At 43.5% G+C, this 25851-nt stretch overlaps 3 protein-coding genes across 7 annotated transcripts in view; 1 reads left to right on the forward strand and 2 right to left on the reverse strand.

The window, feature by feature from the left end:
• Positions 1–25851, reverse strand: part of LOC308597814 (uncharacterized protein) — a 349730-nt gene that overhangs the window by 62035 nt on the left and 261844 nt on the right. The gene's annotated exons all lie outside the window — the stretch shown is intronic.
• Positions 1–25851, reverse strand: part of LOC308597677 (semaphorin-4D-like) — a 122029-nt gene that overhangs the window by 42615 nt on the left and 53563 nt on the right. For 4 of the 5 annotated variants that reach the window (XM_081213639.1, XM_081213635.1, XM_081213636.1 and 1 more), the window contains one exon: positions 6634–6752. The gene's annotated coding sequence lies outside the window, so the exon portion shown is untranslated. Of the gene's footprint in view, positions 1–4349; positions 4406–6633; positions 6753–25851 lie in introns of all 5 variants that reach the window. The other variant, XM_081213637.1, reaches the window with a different exon arrangement.
• LOC308597524 (uncharacterized protein) lies at positions 7620–16476 on the forward strand. The gene is made up of 4 exons (XM_081213347.1): positions 7620–8559; positions 10230–10464; positions 13651–13885; positions 15274–16476. The coding sequence occupies exons 1-4, from the start codon at positions 8473–8475 to the stop codon at positions 15284–15286; spliced, it is 570 nt and encodes a 189-aa protein (XP_081069473.1). The 5' UTR covers positions 7620–8472; the 3' UTR covers positions 15287–16476.

Genomic DNA, 25851 nt, shown 5'->3' on the forward strand with positions numbered 1-25851 from the left:
TTAACCACTACGCTACACTGACTCTCCATTAATGCTTTGGGTGGAAGAAGTAGTTGTTTTGTTCTGTGCATTCTGAATCTATCACCAATCAATCTCATTGGATGAACTCTGCCTCAGCTATGATGGGAAAGCAAGAAAAAAATGCTCACTTTCTCAATGCCAAACCCCTTTCATATTTAGCTCTATCACACAACCTATACAGATTACAACTGGGATCTTGACACCACCAAAAGAGTACGCAAGCCTCACCATTCTGCATTGGAAGCTGATTCTACCCAATCCCTGGAAGAAGCAGCAGCAGATATTGGCTTTTCTACATGTTAGCATTCTGCGTGCAAGGAATTTTCGAAACAGAGATGGGGTGGGGGTATTAAAAAACTCAACACTCCTCCCGCCTGCATTCTCAACTGGCCCCAGTCTGAGGAACCATGCAGGGCCTATGCTTGGCCTGCGAGTGAGCTCTGGCTTCGAGAAACATGGGCGTGCACGATTTGCGGCTAGCCAATCAACGAACAGAACCCGATTCCAACAGATTTACCCTTTTGCCTGTAAAGAATACTGCATATCTGCAGCGTATAAGTAAACAATACGATTTAAGCATTCAATCCGACAGTTGGCTGCTGCTTAATAAAATCCACCCGACAAACCATTTCTCTGCCAAGAGCTCGTTTAATGTGCCCTTGGGGATGCGGAAGTACCATTTCTCAGGTATGCGCACCAAGCCCTACTGATGCGATCTGGGGCAGAGAGCCAAGAATATGCGCTTCACATCCAGTTCCACTTGGCTGCTAAGGAAAAGGTCTTTTGCCTGCTACAGTTATGCGAATACAGATAATAAGAGAACCTGGAATGCTTCCATCACGCCTTAAACGCATGGTTATTTTACTGAAAGGGTCTTTTGTGAAAATGGGTGTGTCTCAATATGCATCCCATTTCCAGCGCTTGTTTCCAATTAAGTAGCAACATTCGCTTGCAAACAAAGCATGCTGAATTGGGTGAATATGAAACAAATGTAAATGAAGATTAAGGCTGTTAATTTAAAGCTGCTGTTTAGACGCAAGCCCCATATAAAAATCTATCTACATAAGCATCATTCCAAATGCAGCAAATAGTTAAAAACTTATTATTAATAATATTATTCATTTCATTTCTATATTTTTAAGGGGGGAAATCTCAAGGCAGTTTACAACCTACATTAAAACATGCATGTGTTTGTAAAAATGTTGCTGATTCATAACTGGTACAACTACGCATCTCCATGTATTTTCAAGCACTTTCGGCCAAAATATTTTATATACCACCTTTCAAGTCCAGTTCTCAGGGAAACTTACAGATATCAAACAGTATCACATGTACAAACAACCTATAACAGAATTTGCCAACAGCAGTCGGAGCTGTAACAGAACCTAATTTATCAAACACTTAGAGCCTGTGTGAACTGTTAGAATTCCTGCTCCATGATTGCAGTCATGGGATTGTTGTGTATCACATGACAGTATATGTTTTGACTCCACAAAGTGGGAAATGACGGAGACAGGGTGTTTGTGTTACTGCGTTCCGTGAAGTGGGACTATTGTCCTTTGTTCTTTCAACTTTGCTATCTGGTGCTAGAGAGAGAGGGAGCCATGTTGCAGTGCTCCGTGTGTGTTTATATGTAAATAAAGTAGATTAGCCAAAATGCTGAGTTGCTGAGGTCTGTTACGCATGATGCGCAAACTCTGCGGATCCCTAAGTGTGCCAGTGTCTTTTGGCGTCGGTTGCTGTGATGTTTGGGCAGAAGAAAGCTTTTGAAGCTCCCGAATGATCGACCAGGAGGGAGGGAACATGCCAGTTGGGCATGTGTCTCTACCAGGGTCCTACTCGAGTATAAATTGAGCTCCTGACATGAACATCATTTTAATTTGGTGGTTTAGAAGTTATCAGATTATGTGCCAGTTCATATGGATTTACATGGAATGGACTTCAAACAGCGCACCAGTACAGAGAAGGCTTCTAAAGAAGACACTAACAGCCAGATAGGTTCGTATGGGAGCATTTGGTCTTTCTAATACACTTTTAAGGGATTTATAGATAAAAATCAGTGAGTTTCAACATTAGCCATATTTAGGGCAGGTTTGCCCTGACAAAAAAAGCTCAACAACTTTTGCCTGATCCGCCCCCTCCAAAAGCTCAAAAACTCTGGACAATCCAATGGGTAGATCACTGCCTGTTTTTTTTGTATAGTGGGAGTAGATCACAGTCTCTTGGAAGTTGGACGTGCCTGCACTAGAGTATGCCCTAATTGTGAGATGGTAGCCCTCTGTCTATGCTGTATGGCAACAAGTAGCCCACTGAGGTTTTAAAGACCAGACTCATTTTTGCATGGAAAAACATTTTGAAGACTCTACGACTGAACGCTCCTCCAAACAATGGATAGCCCAGACACAGCTTTACCATCCCAGTGAGAACCAGGTCTTGTGTTAGATCGATTCCTCTCTCTCTCTCCCAGAGGGCAAAAATGAAGATAGATTTACAGCAACCTTTTCCAACAATCAGTTGCTTACTCCAGTATTAAACTTCCATCTGTTAAATACTTCTCTTCACCCCTGTGCTGCTTGACATCAAAGCCTTAATCCACATGACAGTGTTGAGACAAGGGTCTGCTCCAAAGCCTGGAACCTGCAAGAAGCTCCACAGTCTGCCCACCCCAAGCCAACAGTCTTGGCAACTTGCGTCAATGAAGTTTAATAGAATCTGCCCAGTAGCTGGCTATGTCTAGCGCTGCTGGTTCAACAGCTGAGAAAAGTCAACTGCCTTGAAAACCACCCTTTTATATAAAAAAGATCTTGTTTGCTGTTGTGGGCCACCATCCATTCTTGAGTTGACGCTCCATTGCTACACAGACATTGTTATGCAGACATGGCTGATTGAACATGTAACCAAAAAAGTGTGGGCAAGCAGGAGGTGGCAGAAAATTGAAGCAGTATTAGAAAAATGTTGGAATGAAATTATATGGCTTTAGTAGAAATGTTATAAGGAATTAAGTATAAATAGATTAATAGAGTATTAAAGGAAAAATAAGGTTAGAATGTGTTAAGATAATTATAGGATAGAAAACAGAGGAAGATGGAAAGGAATTGCTGAAATAGTTAACAGAAGTGGAATACAAAAAGGGAGGTGTGAGGAGGTCGTGGAAATAAGTGAATGAAAGATAAGATATTGAAATTGTTTGATTTATTTTAAACTGTTTTGGTTTGGTTTTGTTAGTTTAATGTGTTTAATGTGTCAATGTTATGTAGTGTTTTTGTATTGTATTGTATTGTTTTTGTAGTGTTTAAATCATTGGAAAAGCAATAAATATTAATTTAAAAAAAGAAAAAGAAAATTGAAGCAGTAGCCACAATCAATGAGAAAGAATGTGCATGCATGGAGGTGACGTGCCTATCATTCAAAAGAACCTGGAGATGGTCCAGGCCAGCCTTCACCACCCTGGTAAAGGTAAAGATAAAGGTAAAGGGACCCCTGACCATTAGGTCTAGTCATGACGGACTCTGGGGTGGCGGCGCTCATCTCGCTTTATTGGCCACAGGAGCCGGCGTACAGCTTCCGGGTCATGTGGCCAGCATGACTAAGCCGCTTCTGGAGAACCAGAGCAGCGCACGGAAACGGCGTTTACCTTCCCGCCAGAGTGGTACCTATTTATCTACTTGCACTTTGACATGCTTTCGAACTGCTAGGTTGGCAGGAGCAGGGACTGAGCAACGGGAGCTCACCCCGTCGCGGGGATTCGAACCGCTGACCTTCTGACTGGCAAGTCCTAGGCTGTGTTGTTTAACCCACAGCGCCACCCGCGTCCCTCCACCACCCTGGTACCCTCTATATATTTTGGACTACAACTCCCATCAGCCCAGCCAGCATGGTCAATGGTTAGAGATGTTAGGAGTTGCCTGGAGTGGTGAAGGCTGCCCACAGTATGAACAATGCAAAAGTATTGTTTAGCTGCAAGGAGATGCACAGGGATGTAGACTCTGAAAATGGCACTACAACCATTTCTGCCGGGAAGTCGTTCTGCATGCTATTTCAAAACCATCCAGCTATCTTTTTCTATCAATCCAAGGGAAATAGCAGTGGACAACTGTTGCAATTAGCCGGTAGTAATTTAGAGGCAGTGGCAGACAACTGCCATTGTGGATTCAATATTTGCTAAACAAGACCACTGGCCTTTAGCCATTCACAAAAACAAAGCCTTAGCCTTCCTAAGAGTTAACGGAGTGTTTCAACACTCATTCCTTAAGCAGCGGGGTTCAGCATGCTGTGAGGGCAATGGAAGAAGCTAGATAATAGACAGAGAAAACAACATGCTCTCATACCTATTTACAGAGTGCAAAGTCCTGCAACAAGGACCTCAGAGTTCTTGAGGAGATGCCTGTCAAGATGGGTTAAGAGGTCTCAAGTTAAGCATCTCATCCTGACAGACATTAGTTGCTAAGAAATATTCTTTAAGTCATTCATTACTGTGCAAGTACTGCAGCCTTTCCAGGGAAGTGACTATGCAGGCTATTTTACCAAATGAAACTCCAGCTCTATAATTGTTTAATTATATGGTTGTCAAAGCCACAAATAGCTTGTTTGAGGAGTACAAAGTTCAATACACACAGACAGAGAAGTTTTCATGATGTTTAGCTGAACGGCTTCCGTTGGCAGAAAGAGAAGCAATATTTTTCATCTGTCACATGAAATTACTGTTCATTTTCTTAGGAAAGTTCCCCTACCCCTCCCTTACCTGCTTCATTCCAGACATTCACATTGTACTAGTTCGATTTCCTGCAACTTTAAAGACACTGATTCCCAGAAGTAAGAAAATAAAACAAAAATGTGTTGTTGTTTTTTTAAAAACACCACTTTTGCCATGCCCTGGGTACACACACAGGTGAACTGAGGTACCTAAGAATATTTTGGTTTACCATACAACTGGCTGGTCAGGATTCACAAGTGGAACATGCCCTGATCTTGGAGTGGGGGGTCCTTACGTGACCTACCTGAACAATTTATTTTTATTGCTGGGTTTTAAAAAGAACCACAACTAAAAGTTGTAATAGAAAACATCAAGGAAGGTAGGTTCTATTAGTTATAATATGCAATTGTAGTAATATAAATTCTGTTCAAATTAGAAATACGGTAATATGCAACTTCAACATGAAAAGAAACAAGTTTTTCATTGCTAGAGAAAAAAGGTCAGAAATTAGCATCCATATAATGCCAATGACACTAGCTTGCTGATCATTCTGAAAGAGAAAGGGGTCCCCAACCCCAACTCCATTTTCCTCCCAAATCCCCCATTTTCCTCCCTTCCAAATCAGACTTTGAACTGTAGCAATGGTTTGTCTTGTGCCCAATTTTTTTCAACCCAGCTGCACAAAAAGCCATTCTATGATAAACCGAAAATACAAGCACATAAGAAGTTTTCCGCAGTGAAGAAAGATACCCAGTTTATCAGAAAATTCAGCTAACCAGGCCATTCCACTTTGAAAACTATGGTAGAGTCTACTGCTGTTTATTTCATAAAATCTATATACCACTTCATTAGAGGGGGAAAACCTCAAAGAGATTCACAAAAAAATGTTATCTTCTCTAACCAGTATTATATTATTGCTCGGTTGTTTTAATGTAAACTGATAAGCATTAGTTATGTAAAATGCATGCAACCTTTATGATCTATGCAAATAATTTGTTATCTGTAGTTAAACTGTAAAAGTCAAGTAAAAAAATTTCAGAAAAGAAAAGACAAGTCAGCTGACAATGTCAATGGCAAATCCTTTTCTGCACTATGGACTACTTAGATTTGGGGGGGGGGGGGTATATAAAGCAGAAGAATCCATAAAGTGCTTGTCCCATAAAATTAACATCACAGAGCCCAACTGAGGTTCATTATTGTATCGCTGCCACAGCAACAAAAACATTTCTAACACAAATATTTGCTTATTTTTAAAGAGAGAAGTAAAGGACTATTATGATTCTTGGAATAATAAAAAGGGGGTTTTGAGTCATACATTTCACAGTGCTATCTATGCGCCAATGAACACTTTTAAAGATATGCAAACAAAAACAAGAGAAAGGGGAAATGTAGAACAGTAGAGCCACCAGGGGAAAAAATGAACAGAATAAGAAGCTGGCTAGAATCCACTCTGTAAATCAGTAAACTTAACAGCAAATTAAGCTGCAAGATTCACTGTGCTAAGGGTCAAGTTGTTGGAAGAATCTGGATCTAAGTTTCTTTCTACTGGGCAAAGATCACTAGCAACTGAATTTGGGGTGGGGTAAAAGTGATATAAGGGACGTGGGTGGCGCTTTGGGTTAAACCACAGAGCCTAGGGCTTGCCAATCAGAAGGTTGGCGGTTTGAATCCCCGCGACGGGGTGAGCTCCCCTTGCTCCGTCCCTGCTCCTGCCAACCTAGCAGTTCGAAAGCACGTCAAAGTGCAAATAGATAAATAGGTATCGCACTGGCGGGAAGGTAAAAAGAATCCCCACTGAAAGCTCCTAACCATCAATTAACCATCAATTAACTTACTTTGACAGATCTGTGTGTAGTATTAACACACACAAAGGGGGGGGAGGATGGAAGTGAAATTGAAAAAATGATATAATACAGTACCTGTCACCATTTGGATTTTATTTTCTATTTTCCTTCCCAGGAATTAACTCTTTAAAGTATCTGTTTTCTTTATGGCATAGTAAATGAGGTCCAGCAAGGTAGCCCAGAAATCTTCAGTACTGTTAAAGAAAACCAAAAATTATTATTATTTAATAACTTTTATTAGTCACTTTTGTGCTACAGCAACTCAAAGCAAATAACAATATTAAAAACAAACACGTACGTCCATTAAAACCAGCATTATAGAAACAACCTAAAATATAATTCTTTTTGTTGTTGTTGAAAAAATAGATTAAAACATCAACACACAAAAATTGTAGATTATGAAAAGGGACATAGTCCCCCTGTCTCTCTCCCAAAAGAGGTAACAACAACAACATATTTATACAACAACAACAACAACAACAACAACAACAACAACAACAACAACAACAACAACAACAACATATTTATACCCTGCCCATCAACAACAACAACAACAATATATTTATACCCTGCCCATCTGGTAATCATTGTAGAGCAACCTAAGAGGTTTCTGTGCCAATACTAGGCTTAAAAACCGATTGAATTTGATCTGGAAAATTCATGCAAGATAGCCTAGTACGACAACATCTGGAGGGCCTCAGGTTCCCCACCTAGCTATGCAGAAACTGGAATGCGAGTGATACACAAATAAAATGCAGCCTGTATTGGCTCTGCCAGGGTCCCAGTCTACATGCAGATCATCAGGAGGCACGATGGGTTCAATTCACAACGTGCAGGGTTGTGAACCGCCCTGAGACTTATGGGTATAGGGGTGGCCAAACCCGGCCCTCCAGCTGTTTTGGTACTACAATTCCCATCATCCCTGGCCACTGGTCCTGTTAGCTAGCCATGATGGGAGTTGTAGTCCCAAAACACCTGGAGGGCCGCTATCACTGATATAGGGTTATATACAAATTTAATCAATAAATAATAAATATTCTGCACAGGTGAATAATCCCCTACCCTCAATGAAGCCCCACACTGGTGCAACTTGACAATCTTATTTAATTCGGGGGTTTTTGATATTCAAGTTCTGAGATTAGAAAGGTCTTCCGAATAATATTTAGGGCTCCAAAATGGCAGTATTTGTATGCAGCCGACCACTAATTTGTCACTGGTACCACACACAAACCATTTCTGGTATAAATGCTGAAGCACGACACGGCCTAGTGGGTAGGCCGTACCGTTTGATATTTACATTCAAAGTTACTAGCCTCATAAATCTGACAAGTCTACCATTGTGACAAGATATAGCTGTCAAATGTTTAGTACTCATATGAAATGAGAGGTGGGCAAGAAAGCTGTATGATGAAAGCCTGCGCCCAATAAAAGCAATAGCAATTCCTCTACCAACTCAAATTAATTCCAGTTGGAAGTTCATTTCAAGTGGGAGAAATCCCAGGCAAAGTGGAAACGCCAGCCGCCACTGTGGTGATCTAATGCAGCAATGCCATATTGGGTGCAGGATGTTTTTTCTGCCAAGCTGCTTTTAGGGAAAGCAAATGCTTAATTCGCACTTTAACATCCATCCACCCACCCTCCCCCAGCCTTGGTGGCTTTTAAACAGATTTAAAAGGGGTTGAGTGGAATCAAAGCACTTTTGCAGCTATTACACAGGTATCTCAGCTTTTGAAATAATCACACCGTTAAGTATTTCAAGGCTTTCTGGATAGTCAACAATAGTATCGAGTTGCATTAATTCATGACAGGGCTGGTTATAAATGGCATGAAACAGCTGTTGCCCAGAGGATTTAACTCTGTAGTGTTATAGAGAGCTCAAAGAACAAAGAAGTCAGAAAAGAAGCAGGAGAAGGAATGCAGAAGGGAAGCTTTTCAGAAGGGAAATGTCTTGCTAAGAAACTTTGCCCTGGTTACTCTTTTGGGTCCCATCAAATGCAAGCAGTAATTTAGAAACCAAGAGAAGGTGCTTCCTCTCTAAGGCTGCAATCTTATACCCGCTTTCCTGTGAACACAATAAAACTTACTCCAAGCAGACATGCATATTGCACTGTAAATTATGAACAAAATTTGAAGTGTCTATGTGCACGCGAGCACACACACACACACACACACACACACCCCACACACACACAGGTGCTAGAATTATCTGAAAATGTTGAATGTTATGCTGCCTCTGTTGCTGTTTGACGATATAATCAGCAGTTTATACCCCCAACATCTGATTTGCAAGACAAAGCTCTACTTACAATGGAAGTTTACAGTCTGTAGATTACTGAATGATTACTCTTGCTTCTGAGACTCTTGCTCAGCAATGCTACTGAAAAGTTATAGCTCAAAAGACAATTCTTGTGAATTTTGAGCAAAGAACTCAAACTGGTTTCACCAAAATACAAGATATTTTTGCATTCTGCAATACATTTGCTGTTCAGTCGTACTTTAACAAACACTCGTTCACTCTTGCCACAAAACTACTCTCTCTCTCTCTCTCTCTCTATATATATATATGCGCACAGGTGTTTAAACACGGTTAGCCACATCAAATGTACTTTCACAAGAAATTTCAGTCACATCTTCCTCCAAGCCTACCACCCCACAAAGCAACATAATCTAGTCTTGTATAAAGGTGTTCCTGACCAGCAGCTGTGCTGCCTTAAAAAAAAATAGTTTGGCAACCTTGAAAACTGCACACACTTCAAATTCCATGTTTCAAACAATCTACAACTAAGTGAAAAACATTTGCAGAAGAACCAAATGAGAGACTCCCACAGCCCTAGATGGGCTTTGTATTTTCATCTCTAATCCTCCCACCTGGTACAGTATTGCATGTTTATTGCAGCTGATTTTATAAGACCTTTTTTTAAAACAAATACAACCTACATAGACGATTTGAGTCTACGCACCCTGGGCTAAGCTAACAACAGTAATAGTTTATGACATGATAAATGGCAAACAGCAGCACCCACCAACATCTATGCCATTTTTGTATATTCTGTAGTTATTACAGGGCTGGGTACCCTTGCAATAAACAAGTTGTGCACTAGACCAGTAAAGAGTGCTTCATTGATATGCAGAAGCCCAGCAAGGCTATTTCCATCTAGACTATCTCAGATGGTTACTAAAAAGTCATTTGTGGGATTACTATATGTTAACTTTAATGTGCCTGTGGCAGCAATCGTTCCCCCAATGCCAAGCCTATGAATTGAGAACGCTGCCCTCAGTTCAAATGAGTGCAAGGGAGGATAGAACTCTATTATTACACGCAGAGTTGGCCTTCCAGCACTTAATATCAGCCATTGGCTTCCTGCCTGCCCAGAAATCAAAACTGTAGAAATAAATTGCTATTCACAGCGTGCCAGTAACTCTGACACAGTTACACATATAAGCACACTGGGAAATGAATCTTAGGCCGTCCAAGACGACATGTTGCAAATAAACTCCAAATAAAACCCTTCATTTATCCCTTTTTAAGCCACGTCCGCCTGGAGGGAGAGGTGTGTGCTTGGGAATAGTCAACCACTCTGAGGTAGTGATGGATGAACCACTCGTTCTTTGTGATTTGCATGAATGATGGTTCAGAAGTCCGCATGCCTCGTTTCCACATTTCTCTACAGGCTCTTTTCGCAGAAGTCCATACTAAAGTAGTGACGTCCAGCAGATTGCCAGATGAAAGTGCCAATAGTTACTGGCAAAAGCTGTGTCAGGACATTCAACTCGCTGCTGACAGTGGCAACACTCGAAAAATGTATGAAGGCATGAAGACAGGCTTTGGGCCAACTGTCAGGAAAACGGCATCCGTGAAATCATTTTCTGGGGAGCTCATCTCAGACTTCAGCAAGCAGATGAAGGGTAGGTAAAGGTAAAGGATCCCCGGGTGGTTATGTCCAGTCAAAGGTGACTGTGGGGTTGCGGCGCTCATCTCGCTTTCAGGCCAAGGGAGCCGGCATTTGTCCACAGAAAACTTTCTGGCTCTTGTGGCTGGCATCACTAAACCGCTTCTGGAGCAGCAGAACACCATGATGGAAGCCAGGGCGCATGGAAACGCTGTTTACCTTTCCGCCGCAGAGGTACCTATTTATCTACTTGCGCTGGTGTGCTTTTGAACTGCTAGGTTGGCAAGAGCTGGGACAGAGCAATGGGAGCTCACTCCGTCACGGGGATTCGAGCCGTCACCCTTCCAATCAGCAAGCCCAAGCGCAGGGGTCAGCAAACTTACTGCACCTCAGGCCGGTGTCTCCAGCGCCGATTGCGCGGCGGGCCGGAGGGTGGAAGAGTGCGTGCCCATGTGTGCACATGCTATTTCCGGCGCACTTCCGGGTCAGAGGAGCATTGGAAATAGCTTGTGCGCATGTGCACGGGCCTCCCCTGACCTGTAGGTGCACCAGAAATAACGCTTGTGCATGCGCACAAGCTATTTCCGGTGCTCCTCCGACCCAGAAGTGGGCAACCACGCAGCGCAGCGCAGTACAGCACAGCGCACCACAGGTAAGAGCGGGTGGCACGGGTCGCAGCGGGCCAGATAAACGAGTCCCTCGGGCCTTATCCGGCCTGCAGACCTTAGTTTGGGGAGCCCTGTCCAGGAGGCTCAGTGGTTTAGACAAAGCGCCACCCGCGTCCCCATCTGCAGCAAGCAGATGAAATAATGAGCAGAGCGCCAGCAAGAACTATACTTGCATAAAGAAACCATGGTCTCAGAGACTGCAATAGACATCATCCAGACTCTGCCTGTCTTGTAAGAGTTAGATATCCGTCCTCCCCTTGAAGAACTGAAGGATGCTATCAACTTCTAGGCAGGTGGCAAAGCCTCAGGACAGGATGGGATCCCAACAGAAGTGCTGAAACCAGCCTCAATTCCTCCCTTAGGACACACCTCCATGGCTTTGTCTTTCAGTGTTGGGGGAAATCATCTGTGCCACAAGACACGCACCACTCCGGAACTGTGACCCTCTGTATAAGAAGAAAGGTGATTGCCATGATTGTAACAACTACCGTGGAATCTCCCTGCTCAGTACTGTGGGGGAAAGCCATTGCCTGGTGTTGTTCTCAACAGAACACAGTTACTCGCTGACAATGCGACTGTACCAACACCCAATCTGCTGTCAACAACACAGATCTGGATACCGAACGTTTTTTACTGGATTTAGAGGCAGGAGAGAAAGAGTTGGGAGTCAACAGCGCATTGGTCCTATATACAGGCGCACAAACCAGGTGTATGGGAAATTCTCGTGCATACTTACCCCAAACTTTAAATCTCTTCATTACTTATAAAGATTTAATTTGCTTTTAAAAGTATAAAATAAAAACGCTGAGGTTTTTCACCATGTGAGGGTTGTTGTTCTTTGTCCCTTTAGATGCACCTAGCAGTTCTCCGTTACTCTGCTGTAGATCAACTTTCAGATATTTTGGACGGCAATTCCCATCAGCCTTAATCCATTTATATGTAAAGCATATTTTAAAAAAACAGCTGTGACTGAAAGTTGCATGTGTGTGCAAAATTATAGACGTTTCATGTATAAAACCAACTCGTAATAGCACGTACAACCAGCTGTCAGAGCACTCACAGAAACTAATTTAATCAGCCATTTAGATACTAGCAAAATCCTGGGTAAGCACCATTTTAATCAGGTGCCACTTTGTGTGGATATTCATTCTACTAGCAGGGGCTGATGGGAATTGTAGTCAAAAAAAACCTGGAGGATACACCAGGTTGGCAAAGGCTACTGTAGATATTGAGGTCATGTGATCAATCACACAGCTTATTATCACTGAAGAAAAACAAACCACTAATTATTTTGGCAACTGCATCACACCAACAGGGAGTGGGGGAAATCCATTTGAATATGAATGACTGGAAGCCTGGAACAACTTAAATAGAATAGCATAAGAGTGATCTTCAAAGGAAACGTAAGGCTCTGTTATATGAATTACAACAACGCTCTAGATTCATTATAAAAGCTGGAATTATTACAATTTTGCAGTGCAATGTTCAAAGCGTCCAAATATATAAAAGCAAAAGATACTCCAAGATGCAATTAAAGCATTTATAAACCTCTCTCTTTCTGCTTCCTGTTTATGCCTCCTTACTAGGAGACCCAGGCAAATATCCAACCGCTAAATCAAAGTGCTTGTTAATTTCAAAACCCTGCCAAAATAAAAGCTCTGGGGGAAATTAGGCATTGAGGAAAGAACAGCCCCTATCCCCCAACACTGGAAGCCTAATAGTGAACACATACTCTAGAATATGCAAATTTTGGGGGGAAATTGGCAAACTTTATTTATTGTTTTGCAATAATTTTGTGGTGGCTTCCTAGGGGAACCAGTATCTGTGTCCCATTCATTCACTTTTAGTGAAGGCAGATCAAAAAGTTACATAGCCGCCTTTTCCACATTCCCAGTGTAGTTCTCCTAACTTGGCGAAGGACAGAGAGTGCAAGTTTGCAATGTACTTAATTGTCGAAGGTGGAAAAAATCTTCCAATATCAGGCATTTTGCTGTGCTCCGGAGATTCCATAGCTCATGAGCCATGGGGTGGTTCCAGAAACTTAATTCCCAAAGGGGGCAACGGCAGAGTAAGTTGGACAGGAATCCACACTTCCAACAGTTATAGTTAGACAACCACATCCTTACAACAGAGGCCACTGCAGGGTCTATTAGGTCAGAAACGACAGGGTTTTGTTGAGGCAAACTAATTTTAAGGTTCACAGAGGATGCAACAATAAAACCGGCATACACTTAAAATGACCTCGTAAGGCTTGCAGCCCCAAACCTCACTAACTATAAATATGTACGTATGTGTTGGCTACTACTGCAAGTGCCGCTCTAAAAATGGTAGCCACAGAACTGTCCTGCGCACGCTGTGCTTAACCATGAAAGTAAAGTGAGAACATCTGCGAAAAGAAACTTCTGCCAGAGGATGAAATGCTAAACCACAAAGCCTGCATTTCGGTCTACTGTGAGTAATATGCTCCTTGACACTTAGACCTATTAACTTAACACTCCCGTTTCCATTTTTTATTTTTGTTATTTTTACAATAGGTTTAACTGTGAAAATAACCACAGGGTTTTACTGTGTGGTGAGGCTACTATTTCTTTTTTTATCGCACCAGACCCTGGGACCTAAAATGGCCGTCAAGTGGTTCTCCATCTCCTGCCGGAGAGGCTTTCATAGCAACTTGCCCAACTGCTGTTCTGTCATGGCATGTCACTGCAGTCCAACCATATGGGCAAACCACAGCAAGAGAATACTAATGAACACCACAACTTTTCCGAGGTAAGTGAAAGGCAATTCTGTTAAAAACCTTGCAGCAGGCCTGGCCTGACCATGAGGCAGACTGAGGCATCCGCCTTGGGCGGCAGAACACCAAGAGGCAGTGCACCTGCAAGCGTCTTGCCTGCCCCGCTGCCTCCAATGGAGAAGGGGCGGCAGCTTCCCGCAAATCTCGTGCGCCCCGTGAGATCTTGCTGGTGTCATGGGAGTTCTAACTCAATATTGATCCACTTTTCAAAATAAACCAACAAGGAAAATTTGGAATAAAAGCCCCCCTGCGTGCTAATTAGATCTAAAGATCTGTTAAAACAAGATTTTGAGTCACATAATGGAGAGTGACAGACTGATAAGATGAAGATGGACAATTAGAATTAGGAAATTGGAACCAAGAGGCAAGAAAGCAGAATATAAACAACAGATATTGCCTCTAGAAACCAGGACATGGGGAGTCCCCCGAAATTATTTGAATCTGGAATATATAATTGGCGATATTGTATTGTATTGTATTGTATTGTATTTGATTTGTTAATAATTGGAAGATTTTTATTGGAAACTGATATATATATATCTCCAGAGCAGATTCCAGCATATAGTTAGCAGAGTAAAAACTTAAACATGTTGCAGGATTCACAAACAATAGACCAGAGGCAATTGTATTTCATCCAGCAGAGCTTGACTGCTACTGAAGGCAAATGAGCATAATGGTCACAAATCCAACACATTCAGGATTGGCCCTGTCCATAAGAAATCCAGTTGCGGCAGACTTAACTTAAACTTACAATAAATTATAAGAAGTCTAAACCTTAACTCTCAGCACACTATGTAAAGAACACCAGAAGGAAAAGAGATAGAAAGAGAACGTGAAACCCAGGCTCTTTATGGCCTTACTATTATAGTCAGCATGACCTTGAAGAGGAGATAACAGGACCAGTTTAAGCCAACTGTACTCAGCTTCTCTGAAAGAATAACCCAAACATCATAAACCTTCTTGCTTGTTTCTTTCACACGGAGAAGCCTCCCAAACCCTCTTGAAATAATTAGAATAGGAAAGATCTCTACACATCAGATAAATAATTTCTGTACTAAGAAATGCAAACTGACAGCTGGAACCTGCCTCACAACCCAGGTGTGGAAGGCTTTGGTGTGGCTGAAACAGTGACACATGCTGCCCCTGGTCTGGGGACAAATGGAGGTGTGTTTTTTCCGTTGGCAGAAAAGTAGGGCAGATTCAGACAGAGTCTCTGGGCAGGCAGGATTTCACCCCCATACGTCTTCTCTTTTCACCGCCGCCCGCCACATTCCATAAAAACGTACTCAATGGTATGTGACAGTCATTAAAATCAATGTGCTCAAATGAACCTTATTCTTTCCGTACATGCCTTCCTTGACAGGCCTCACCCATGATCAGCACAAGTCGAACCCACCGATATGCGGCTCAAGAACATCATCAGATGGAGAGATTGCCCTTGTGTCCACCTTACATAAAGGCAATAGACAGACAGACAAGGATGTTTTGCATTCTTTTCTTGTGCCAACCTTCCATGATGGAATAGGACTACTTAGCAAGAACATTCTTCTCTATATTAAAAAGTGTGCGTGGCATTGTGGCAATCACAAAAAGAAAACAAAGGTAGTTTTGAAGATCTGCCTCCTTGTTTGTTTTTCATCCTCCCTTCCGCACAAAAAAGCTCTGTATATTTTTCTGAAGGCAAAAGCAAAGAACAGGAAGAAAACTAAAAGGAAAAGCACCCCGAGGAGGCTTCGCCCTCCTTATAAAAACAAACAACAGCAGGGAAAAGAATACTACTAAACAGAATACAGGGGAACGTTCTGGGAAGGCTGCAAACCTGTTGTCTTTCTAATAACTCCAAAGAATGAATCCACATTATATAACAATCAAATTTAATGCTACCAATGAAGTAAGAATGAACAATTCCCTTGAGGCCAAATCCTTCTGGAAACATTAATTCAGCCACATTGGTTGAACTCAACATATCAGCGCTCAGAAGCAAAAACTTTGATTTTGAGGGGGTTCACTTAACAGCCTGTGCTTTGAAAGAGAGCCCAGATCAGAAACAGGAATGAGTTATGTCTGAGTGACCAAACCATTTTAATGCATTTTACCTGTCTTCCAAATCAATAGAATGGCCACTGAACAAATAATTAAGAAGACTTGACACGCCGGCACAAATTCTCCATCTGTGGTACCGCAAACAGATCTGAGACATCGTGCAAGGCAAACATTGTGGGTTGGTTATGGGAAGTGTCAGATTCAGAGTCATGCAAAATTGTTATGCGGTGCAGAAATCCTTACTGCCATAGCTTTGACTACATGTCCCATGTTTGTTCTTTTTCTTAGTAAGGTCCTAGGACAGGGCGGCAACTAGCAGGCAACACAATCGTTAAGAGATTCCCTTCTTCCTCATACATAAACAAATGAGTGTGCCTTCTTTTGTCAAACGGTGCTGTCCTGGCCACAACCAGGGCAAAGTAGTGATCCCGAGCGTGTTAACTTTGTTTCAGTTTTTAGATTATTGTTATAGGCCCCAGTCTAGCCAAAAATCGTGGTGAATAAGTCCTACTGAAAGTAAAAGCATGTATATTCAATCACAGCTTAACTTGTTCCATTGGTTTCCAATGGGACTCTCGGTGTAACTACATTAAGGTTGCCTAAAGCAGTGTTTCCCAAACGTTTTTGGGCAACGGCACACCTGTTTACTGAAAAAAAATCTCGCGGCACACCACCATTAAAGCCCCGCCCCGTGACGTCAGCGCGCAGCGTCACGCCGGGAGGGACGCACGGAAGTGAAAGTTTTTTCCCTCCCCCCTCAGTCCCTCGCTCGGAATTCAGCTCGTTTGGGGCATCGCTCCGGCTGCTCCCTCTCCCGCCGCGCAGGAGCGATGCCTCTCTCTGGCTCTCCCTCCGCGCAGGCTGAGGGAGGGAGGGAGGTGCGCGTGTGACCCGTCTCTGCTGGGAGACCAAACCCAGCGAGGCAGAGTCGCGTGGAGGCGCCCAGGCAGCGCTGCCGGCTGCGAGGAGGAGCGCCAGGCAGCAGCAGGAGGCGCGGCCTCTCCTCGCCGCCGCCGCCCTGCCTCTCGCCGCCCGACTCGCCCGCCTCCCTCCAGGCATCTCGCGGCACACCAGCCGATGTCTCACGGCACACTCATGTGCCGCGGAACACCGGTTGGGAAACACTGGCCTAAAGAATGTTTAAGGGACGCGGGTGGCGCGGTGGTCTAAACCACTGAGCCCCTTGGGCTTGCCAATCAGAAGGTACCACTGTAATTGCGCCTAGATTGGGGCATTCAGCCATACATTTGCTCTGCAGCGTTTTAAACACCGCAGAGTAACACAAGAGTTAAATAGCGATGTGAGTTTGCTGGAAATTTTTGAATTGCAAAATTTGCCAAAAAGCCTTCCTGTGCAAATTGAAGGTAATTTACATTTGTTTGTTTGTTTGTTTCAGTCTGCATCAGAAAAGTGATATGATTTAGAATGTTTACTGCATTTGTGTTTAGTGAACAAAGCTTAAAAGAAAAACAGTGAAATGGTCAAACTTGTCTAATATTTATTTACAATTGGCATCCATTGTTTGTTACTTATAGAAGCGGAAGATTTCCCTAAAGAAATGAAGTTCTGGGAAATTTTAGGCCCCGCGTCACTGGAGCAAGGTCCCTGCCTCCAAGCAGTTTACAGTCCAAAGGAGCCTAGGACTGGAGCTAATTTGACTCAGCTAATTTCATCTGCAAAAAGAAAGGAATGATTTACAACAGCAATTGGCTGTGTGTGTGTGTGTGTGTGTGTGTGTGTAGGGAGTGGAAAGGAAATCTGTATAAACTGTGGGGATTCGTTACGCAATTCAACACCATTATTTTTTAGCAGCAAGCCCAGAGCAGAACAGAACCACAGAGAGCAAATTGTGAAACAAACCTGTGCTGCCATGTCTTATAAATACTTTTCGGGTCGTGTTTTAAATGCATCAGTTCAATTAAGGAGTAATGTAAAAATCACAACACTTTTTAGACAGGACTGTTTGTTCCTTCACACAAAGCTTTGGGTTGGCATGAAGTATAGGTCACTTTGACCTTTATGCTAATAACTGGGTATCAGAAATCTACCGCATTTTTGTACCATATAACTTGCCTCTCTCCTCTGTTCACAAACCCAGGTGCAGATCTTTCAATACATGCACTTCAAATTTCATATCAAGTTGTGCAAGCGCATGCCTGCGTGGGGATTAATGGAAGCCCAACTTGCACAACAGCCTCACTGGTGTTACATGGATTTTAATTCCTGCCAAGCCTAATACGAGTTTTTCCTCATCCAATCAAAATGAAATACAGTGTGGAGAGCCATTATGACAAGCTGATGATAAAAAAGAGGCACATATGAAAAGTGGATAAAAAGAATTATTTTCATATCCCAGGACTCTGCTGCCATAACTATTAAGAGTCATGCTTACAAGTGTGTGTTTCATGCATAAAGTGATATGGCAAGACAGGGAGGGGAAAAGAAAACTGATCACTGATCACAGAGGCATCATAGTAGGGTGTTGATAGCCTTGATCCCAGGTTCTGCTAGGAGGGACAGGTACTGAGCCTATTCTTTCACACTCACAAACACAAACTCAGAAGGTCCTGCAGATCTGGTTACTAGAGCTTCAAGTTTCAAGGTGAACAGTCCAGTTTTGCTTGAGAAATTGAGAAACAAGACGGCACAGCAAAAACACTCAGGTCACACGTAAACTGCAAGTATGTGGCCTACCAGAAAGGAGGCAATGGCTGCTTCTCTCGTCCTTTAGCTCTTCTGCTGCTGTGCTGACCTAACCCATGGTTTGGCTTTGGCTGCTGTCCAAACCTAGGCTAGCTCTCCCAGTCAAATCATGAGCTGTAAAAACCCTTTGGTTGCAGCTTGTGGTTTGTGATGGCTAAGCCCAGCTCAGCACCAGAATGACTTGAGGAAGAGCAAAGTGATCATTATCTCTTCTCCAAGAGAACCTGCATATTTCCTCATTTGCGCTATGCCATGAACTGGCATGAGGGAAGCGGGCGGCGCTGTGGGTTAAACCACAGAGCCTAGGACTTGCCGATCAGAAGGTCGGCGGTTCGAATCCCCGCGACGGGGTGAGCTCCCGTTGCTCGGTCCCTGCTCCTGCCAACCTAGCAGTTCAAAAGCACCTCAAAGTGCAAGTAGATAAATAGGTACCTCTCCGGCGGGAAGGTAAACGGCGTTTCCGTGCACTGCTCTGGTTCGCCAGAAGAAGCTTAGTCCTGCTGGCCACATGACCCGGAAGCTGTACGCCGGCTCCCTCGGCTAATAAAGCGAGATGAGCGCCGCAACCCCAGAGTCGGTCACGACTGGACCTAATGGTCAGGAGTCCCATTACCTTTACCTTTATGAACTGGTTTAGCTTTATATGCAAACAAAGTCATTCTCACTCACCTATATAATTCACATTGCCATTCTACTATATACAGTGGTACCTTGGTACTCAAACGCCGAAAACCCGGAAGTGTTCCAGTTTTCGAAAGCCAAACATCCAATGCGGCTGTCGGCTATTATTTCTGGGGTGCCTGCACTAATCAGAAGCTGTGCCTTGGTTTTCGAACATTTTGGATGTCAGACGGACTTCCAGAATGGATTAAGTTTGGCTCTTTTGTTTTTGCTATTTATTCTGCATTTTTGTTTTTGAGGCTTTTCCAGTTAATTTGTTTTTGTGACTGTGTGGAACCCAGTTCAGCTACTGATTGATTGACTGTGTGACTTCGGAAATGGATAAAAGCCCTCCATTCAAACAATGACTATCATCAGTGCAGGTAAGGAAAAAAATTAATTTTTATCACCTACAATACTGCCTTATTTATTTTATAGTATAGTACATTGATTATTGCTATCATTTTATGGCTCAATGGTCTCGTTAGATAGTAAAATTCATGTTAAATTGCTGTTTTAGGGGTTGGTTTTAAAACTCTGGAACGGATTAATCCATTTTGCATTACTTTATATGGGAAAGCACACCTTGGTTTTGGAATGCTTTGGTTTTGGAATGGACTTCTGGAACGGATTATGTTTGAGAACCAAGATACCAGTGTACATATGACAGAAACTGAGTTCCAACTGGTCCATAATCAAACACATGCAACCAGAGCTTGCCTCGGTGCAAGTTGGGTCTGTTTACCTTGTAGGCTTTTCTTTGCAAACAGCAGGAATTTGATGGAAGACAAAACAGCTGCACTATGCATGGCCGTTCAGTGCACTGTGATTGGCAAAGTGCTTATCAATTACCTGGGTTTTGCAGCCACAAATAAGGAGGTTATCAAATAAGGAACGCCCCACAGCTATGATGTCACAAATGACAGATAGAGTCTGACAGTCCTGGGAGTCAAAAAAGTACAGACCGCAGTTCATGGAACTCCCTGCACTTTTGCTCGTTATTATTTATCAAAGCTTTCAAACAGAGAGGCAGGATTCAGCATTCAAGAAGAAACAACAAAGAAGAGATTCACCAAAAGGGTATGAGCAACAGCAGTGCCACAGGGAACAATTAAACACACACACACTAAATGTAAATATTCTCAGGGTGCCTTACACAATATATGTATCGCAAGATAGTTACAAAATTAAAAAGCACAAAATTAGAAAAGCACAAAAGAGTGAATAAAAACTTTATGGTAATTTGTGGTGTAACAATTAAGCTGAGAAAAAAGAAATGTTTTCACCTGCTGCCAAAAAAGTAGCATAGCAGGCACAAGGTGAGCTTCCCCGGGGATAGAATTTCATGAACAGGGTGTCACCATTGATAACGCTTTCTCCCGCTGCCACCCACCTCACTTCTAATGGTAGTGGCGCCTGGAGGACAACGTCAGATGATGATCTGGTGCGGTCTTCCCCAACCCTGGATGCCCAGTTGTTGTCTGAGCACAATTCCCATCATCCCTGACCATACTGGTTTGGGCTGATAGGAGTTGCAGTCCAACAACAGCTGAGACTCAAGGTTGGGAAACGATGATCTGAGGTGTGGACAGGCTAATGTGGAGGGACATGTTCCTTCAGGAGGCAGGTGTTTCTTCAGGTACCCAAGCCACATAGGGCTTTCAAAAGGTAAGCAATGGCGCTCAAACTGTGCTCAAAACAAACCAGTAACCAATGTGCTTTTGGCCAGGTTGGCCTTCAGTACCGACTAACAATAAATAAAATACCGTATTTTGTGCACCATAACACTCACTTTTTTCCTCCTAGAAAGAAAGGGGAAATGTCTGTGCGTGTTATGGAGGGAATGCCTATGGGTGGCATGCCTATGGATTTTCCTCCTCTAAAAACTATGTGCGTGTTATGGTCAGGTGCGTGTTATAGAGCGAAAAATACGGTATATAGCGTGTTCTCCTTCATGGAGAGGACGTGTTGCGGTGGGGTCTTACAAGACACCCCACTGTTGCTGGGCGGGTAAAGATAGTTGGCCACCATTGCAATTGGGCTCCTCTTGTCATTGGGGAGAATTTGATGTTGCCATTTTTGGATTGATAGCCAAGAAGTTTTATATTCCCAGTGCACAGCGTTGAGCTTCCTCTTTTCGCTGCATGCATTGGATTACCCGCCCGCCCACCCTCCCTATATTTAGGGTTGTTCGCTTTGACCTTCCTACGCCTGTCATGGGGTCATCTGCTTTGGGGCAGGGCAGGGGCCCGGTAGGAATTTTGTCCATTTGGCTGGTGCCATTTGGTTTTTACCTACTGCGTCGCAAATCGTCACAACTTGTATAGTTGTGGTTAGGCATTGGTTTTATGAACTGGTTGGTGGAGGGGCATGGATTGGCTGTGCCTGCCCCTCCAATGCTGCTGCTGCAAGGGTATTCCGTTAAAGGAATCCAGGGGCTCGCCATGCTCTTGTCCGAACCCCTGTCAAGGGGCTAGGGCCACGCAAGAGCCCCTGGGAGCATCTGAGGAGAGGTGAGGGCATGGTTCCCAGCTCCATTTTTCTCCCCAAAATGCTTTCCCTTTCTGACTTTTGCAGGTGTGCGGAATGTCAGTCTGTCCCCCACGGTGAGGGCAGATAGTCGCAACCAATGCCTAAGCAACCACTCACATTTTTTGTATTTTAATAAAGTTGTGGCCAAAATTATGCCAAAAACCTTAAACAGAAATTCTGTGTGAATTGCGTTTTATTGGGGTGGCTTGGGGACCTCGGCACGCAAACAGTCAATAGGCCGGCAGGACGGCGTGGCTGGGACGGCATTGCTCTCCTGCCTTCACAACAACAAACATCACTGCCGCTAACCAAAAGGTCAAGGAAGGTTGTGGGAGCTGGGTGCATGCGCATTGGAGGACTGGTTCTGCTGCTGAGTGAGTCTACACCATGAATAGCTCCTGCTACCTTGACCTTCTCCTTCTCAGTAAGAGGCAGAGACACGTGGAGAGCAGCCTTGGCTGCCACTGTGCAGAGTCTCATCCTTTCCCAGTCCAATTTGAGTAGTGTAGGAGAGAAAAAGAAGACTCCTCGTTTCACTATCCTGCTAACCCCTCAAATCCCTCTTCTCGGAATTATGAATCCAGATGATGTCATACGGAAGCTGCTATCTGCGAACACCTGTTTCTACAGCAAGGTCAAGACATATATACAGTGGTTTGTTGTTGTTTAGTCGTTTAGTCGTGTCCGACTCTTCGTGACCCCATGGACCAGAGCACGCCAGGCACTCCTGTCTTCCACATAAACAGTGGTACCTCAGGTTAAATACTTAATTCGTTCCAGAGGTCCGTACTTAACCTGAAACTGTTCTTAACCTGAAGCACCACTTTAGCTAATGGGGCCTCCTGCTGCCGCCGCGCTGCCGGAGCACGATTTCTGCTCTTATCCTGAAGCAAAGTTCTTAACCTGAAGCAGTATTTCTAGGTTAGCAGAGTGTGTAACCTGAAGTGTATGTAACCTGAGGTACCACTGTAAAGAGTCAGGAAATGAAGGATTTGTGTTTTGAATTGCACCACACTTAAATTTCGTGATAATGTTTTTTTGCGTGAGAAACCAGACTGCGAACTTCGTCTTTTGAATAGGTGTAACAGTTGTTTTTTTACAAATGCAAGTAGCGAAATTAATAATGAACGAGCTTCAAACCACCACATAAATTTATGACAAGTTTTTAAATTTGTGCCTTTCAACTTTTGAAGTCTTCTCCACCCCCAAGACTCAGGTCACTGCTTTTCCTAGTATCAGAAAGCAGATGCAAGGAGCCTCTGGAATAAAAAAGCACCACGCCAGCACTTCTTAGCACATTAGAAAGATGTATATTTCCCTTTTACATTAATTGGCTGGCCTAATTATAGTAATCACATGAAATGTCACATAAAAAACCCCCAAAACCATTGGCATGCCTTATTACCACATGCAACAAGCCGTGTTTTCCTTCACACTAGTTGCAAACAAACCAGCTTCCCACATGAACTGAGCTATGACACCAACTCAGCCTAGAAAACAAAGACCAGCCAAATCCAGACTGCCATTTCTCCCAGCACTTGTTGCTAGGAAACCTTTCATCCGCTGGCTCATTTGTCGATTATCATTTATTAGGCAGAAGTTTAAATCATTTTAAAACACAGGCTTCATTTTAGCTTTGTTCACAGAGAGAGCGCACACAAACTTTTAACAGTTTATTACCCATCAGTTGTAGGTTCACCCTGAGGGCAGATTTTGAAATAAATGTATTGTAGCTCCTGTAGGAACCAAAAGAACCTTTTTGGTGAGCTGCTTGTTCTGAACACCTCACAGCATGTGTAAGGTATTTGTCATAATAAACCATTTCTTCCATGACTGAACTAAGCTAATGTTCTAAATATTGTTCAAGAAAGGAAACGGGGGGGGGGGACTTTAAGTATTTATGGTATTCTGCTATTAAGCTTTTTAGCTTGAACTCATTTTTAAAAATTAAAATAAAACAAGTTATTTTTAGCTCCGATATTACTTAAAAGATTAGAAGCCTGCCCTCAGCATCACGGCAAATTGACTGCTAGCCATTACGCTGCTGCACTTACAATGACCCCCATTTTCAAGATTTCCAGCATGCCCTTGACAGGATTGGAGGCCATTTGTTAATGTGGCTTGACACCGCATTTTTAAAAGCAAAAGGTGGCGGTGCCAAGCTAAGCTTAGCGATGGCGATCCAGCTACTCGCACTTTAAAAGCTATCTGCTCAAACGAAATGCAAGCTATCAATCCAGGGCCCCAATATTTTGTTCCATTCATTCAAGTTCCTGTGCAGAGATCATCCTCTGGATGAGCTGTCACATTCACAAAAAGGATGCTGCACACACGGTCCCCGTAACTGGATTGGGTGTGGTGTATTACATTGGGCCCTGGCCTTCGATCAGGGAGGGTGAAGTTTAAATCCCAGCTTAGGTATTAAGTCCTGAGCAAGTCATTGGGAGGTCACTGACTGACTGCAGCGCTCCATGGCTCAGGCAGAAGCTTTCCGATGCTTTCTACCCCTCAAGATCCTATACCTTGGTTCTCAAACTTAATCTCTCTTGGAAGTCTGTTCCAAAACCAAAGCGTTCCAAAACCAAGGCGTGCTTTCCCATAGAAAGTAATGCAAAATGGATTAACCCACTCCGAACTTTTAAAAACAACCCCTAAAACAGCAATTTAACATGAATTTTACTATCTAATGAGACCATCGATCCATAAAATGAAAGCAATAAACCAAGGGTCAGCAAGGTTTATCTTGTCTGGGCTGGATCGGTCCCACGGAGATCCCTCCATGGGCTGGATCGGGCGCCCGCCCGCAATTTTCAGTATCTGTGTCTGTGCATATGTGATTTTCGGTGCCACGGAAGCAAGGCCCGCACCACGATGTGGGGGGAGGTCAGAGGTTCCCCCTTGGCAATGGCAGTATCGGTAGCCTGGAGCCAGCCTGGTAGTGCAGTAGGCTCTGGCTGGCTTCAGGAGCTGCCCGCTGCCATGGCGCCCGCCATTTTGCCTTGCCGGTAGTCCCCTATGATGTGTCTTGTGCCGTTGAACCAGTCACACCACAGTCATTCCCTACTAATAAATCTACAACACTCAAAATATAAATCCGGTGACATGTTTGTAAATCCGGGGACTGTCCCCCAGGAAACAGGGACATCTGGTAACCATACCCCTCGGGGGTGAGCCCCACATGCCTGCCCCGGGCAGCGCAGGCGTACGCTCCGCCACTGTTGCCAGAGACCAAAGTAGCATCTTCCGCATAAAAGGCACCTTCTAGCACTGAACGGCAGCCCCGCAAGTATACCCAGGCAATTATAGCCACTTAGCCAGCAAAGAAACTCCCATTATGGTTTGTTTGTTTGTTTTTTTGTTGGGTTTTTTTTAAATTAAGGATTTTCTTGTTTTACAGAAGTAAGTGTAATGCCTCGTATTTTTTTCCCATGTAACATTTTTACAAATCCATTTCATTTGTTGAGGCATTAGGGGGAGAAGGGGAAAAAAAGAAAGAAAGGAAAAAGAAAGGGGGAGTGAAGATGGGTGGGGGTGGGGTCGGGTGGCGATGTTTCTATTATGCTTAATGTATGTAGAGTTTGGTGTCAGCGTTACTTGTGTTCCTTTGGTGGTGAGAGAGGTTGGGGTTGGCCAATTTTCATTTTTTTTTAAAAAAAAAAAGAACTCTTCAGGGGACTCAAAGGAAAAAGCATCTCACAACAAGAAGAGAGAATGGTTCCTGCTGCTAAGCTCCTGGGTTCATTCACACTTCCTTCCAGCTGCGAACAGAAGCTTGTCTCCCTTTTACACAGGAGAAAGTGACTCGTTTCTGAGTGGGGAGTTCACCTCAAGGAATAAATCCACGCCCACATCACCACTGCTACTATTGTTATCAGTGATGTGTCGGAAGAAGTTTTTCAGTGGAAAACTAGGGTGATTTGCATCAGGGGAAAAAAATTGATGCCCTAGAAAGTAATCTAATTTAGCCTCTTTTCGGGGGGGGGGGGGGTTACGTGCATTGAAA

The sequence above is a fragment of the Podarcis bocagei genome (assembly GCF_964188305.1).
Source record: "Podarcis bocagei genome assembly, chromosome: 11".
Lineage (NCBI taxonomy): Eukaryota > Metazoa > Chordata > Lepidosauria > Squamata > Lacertidae > Podarcis > Podarcis bocagei.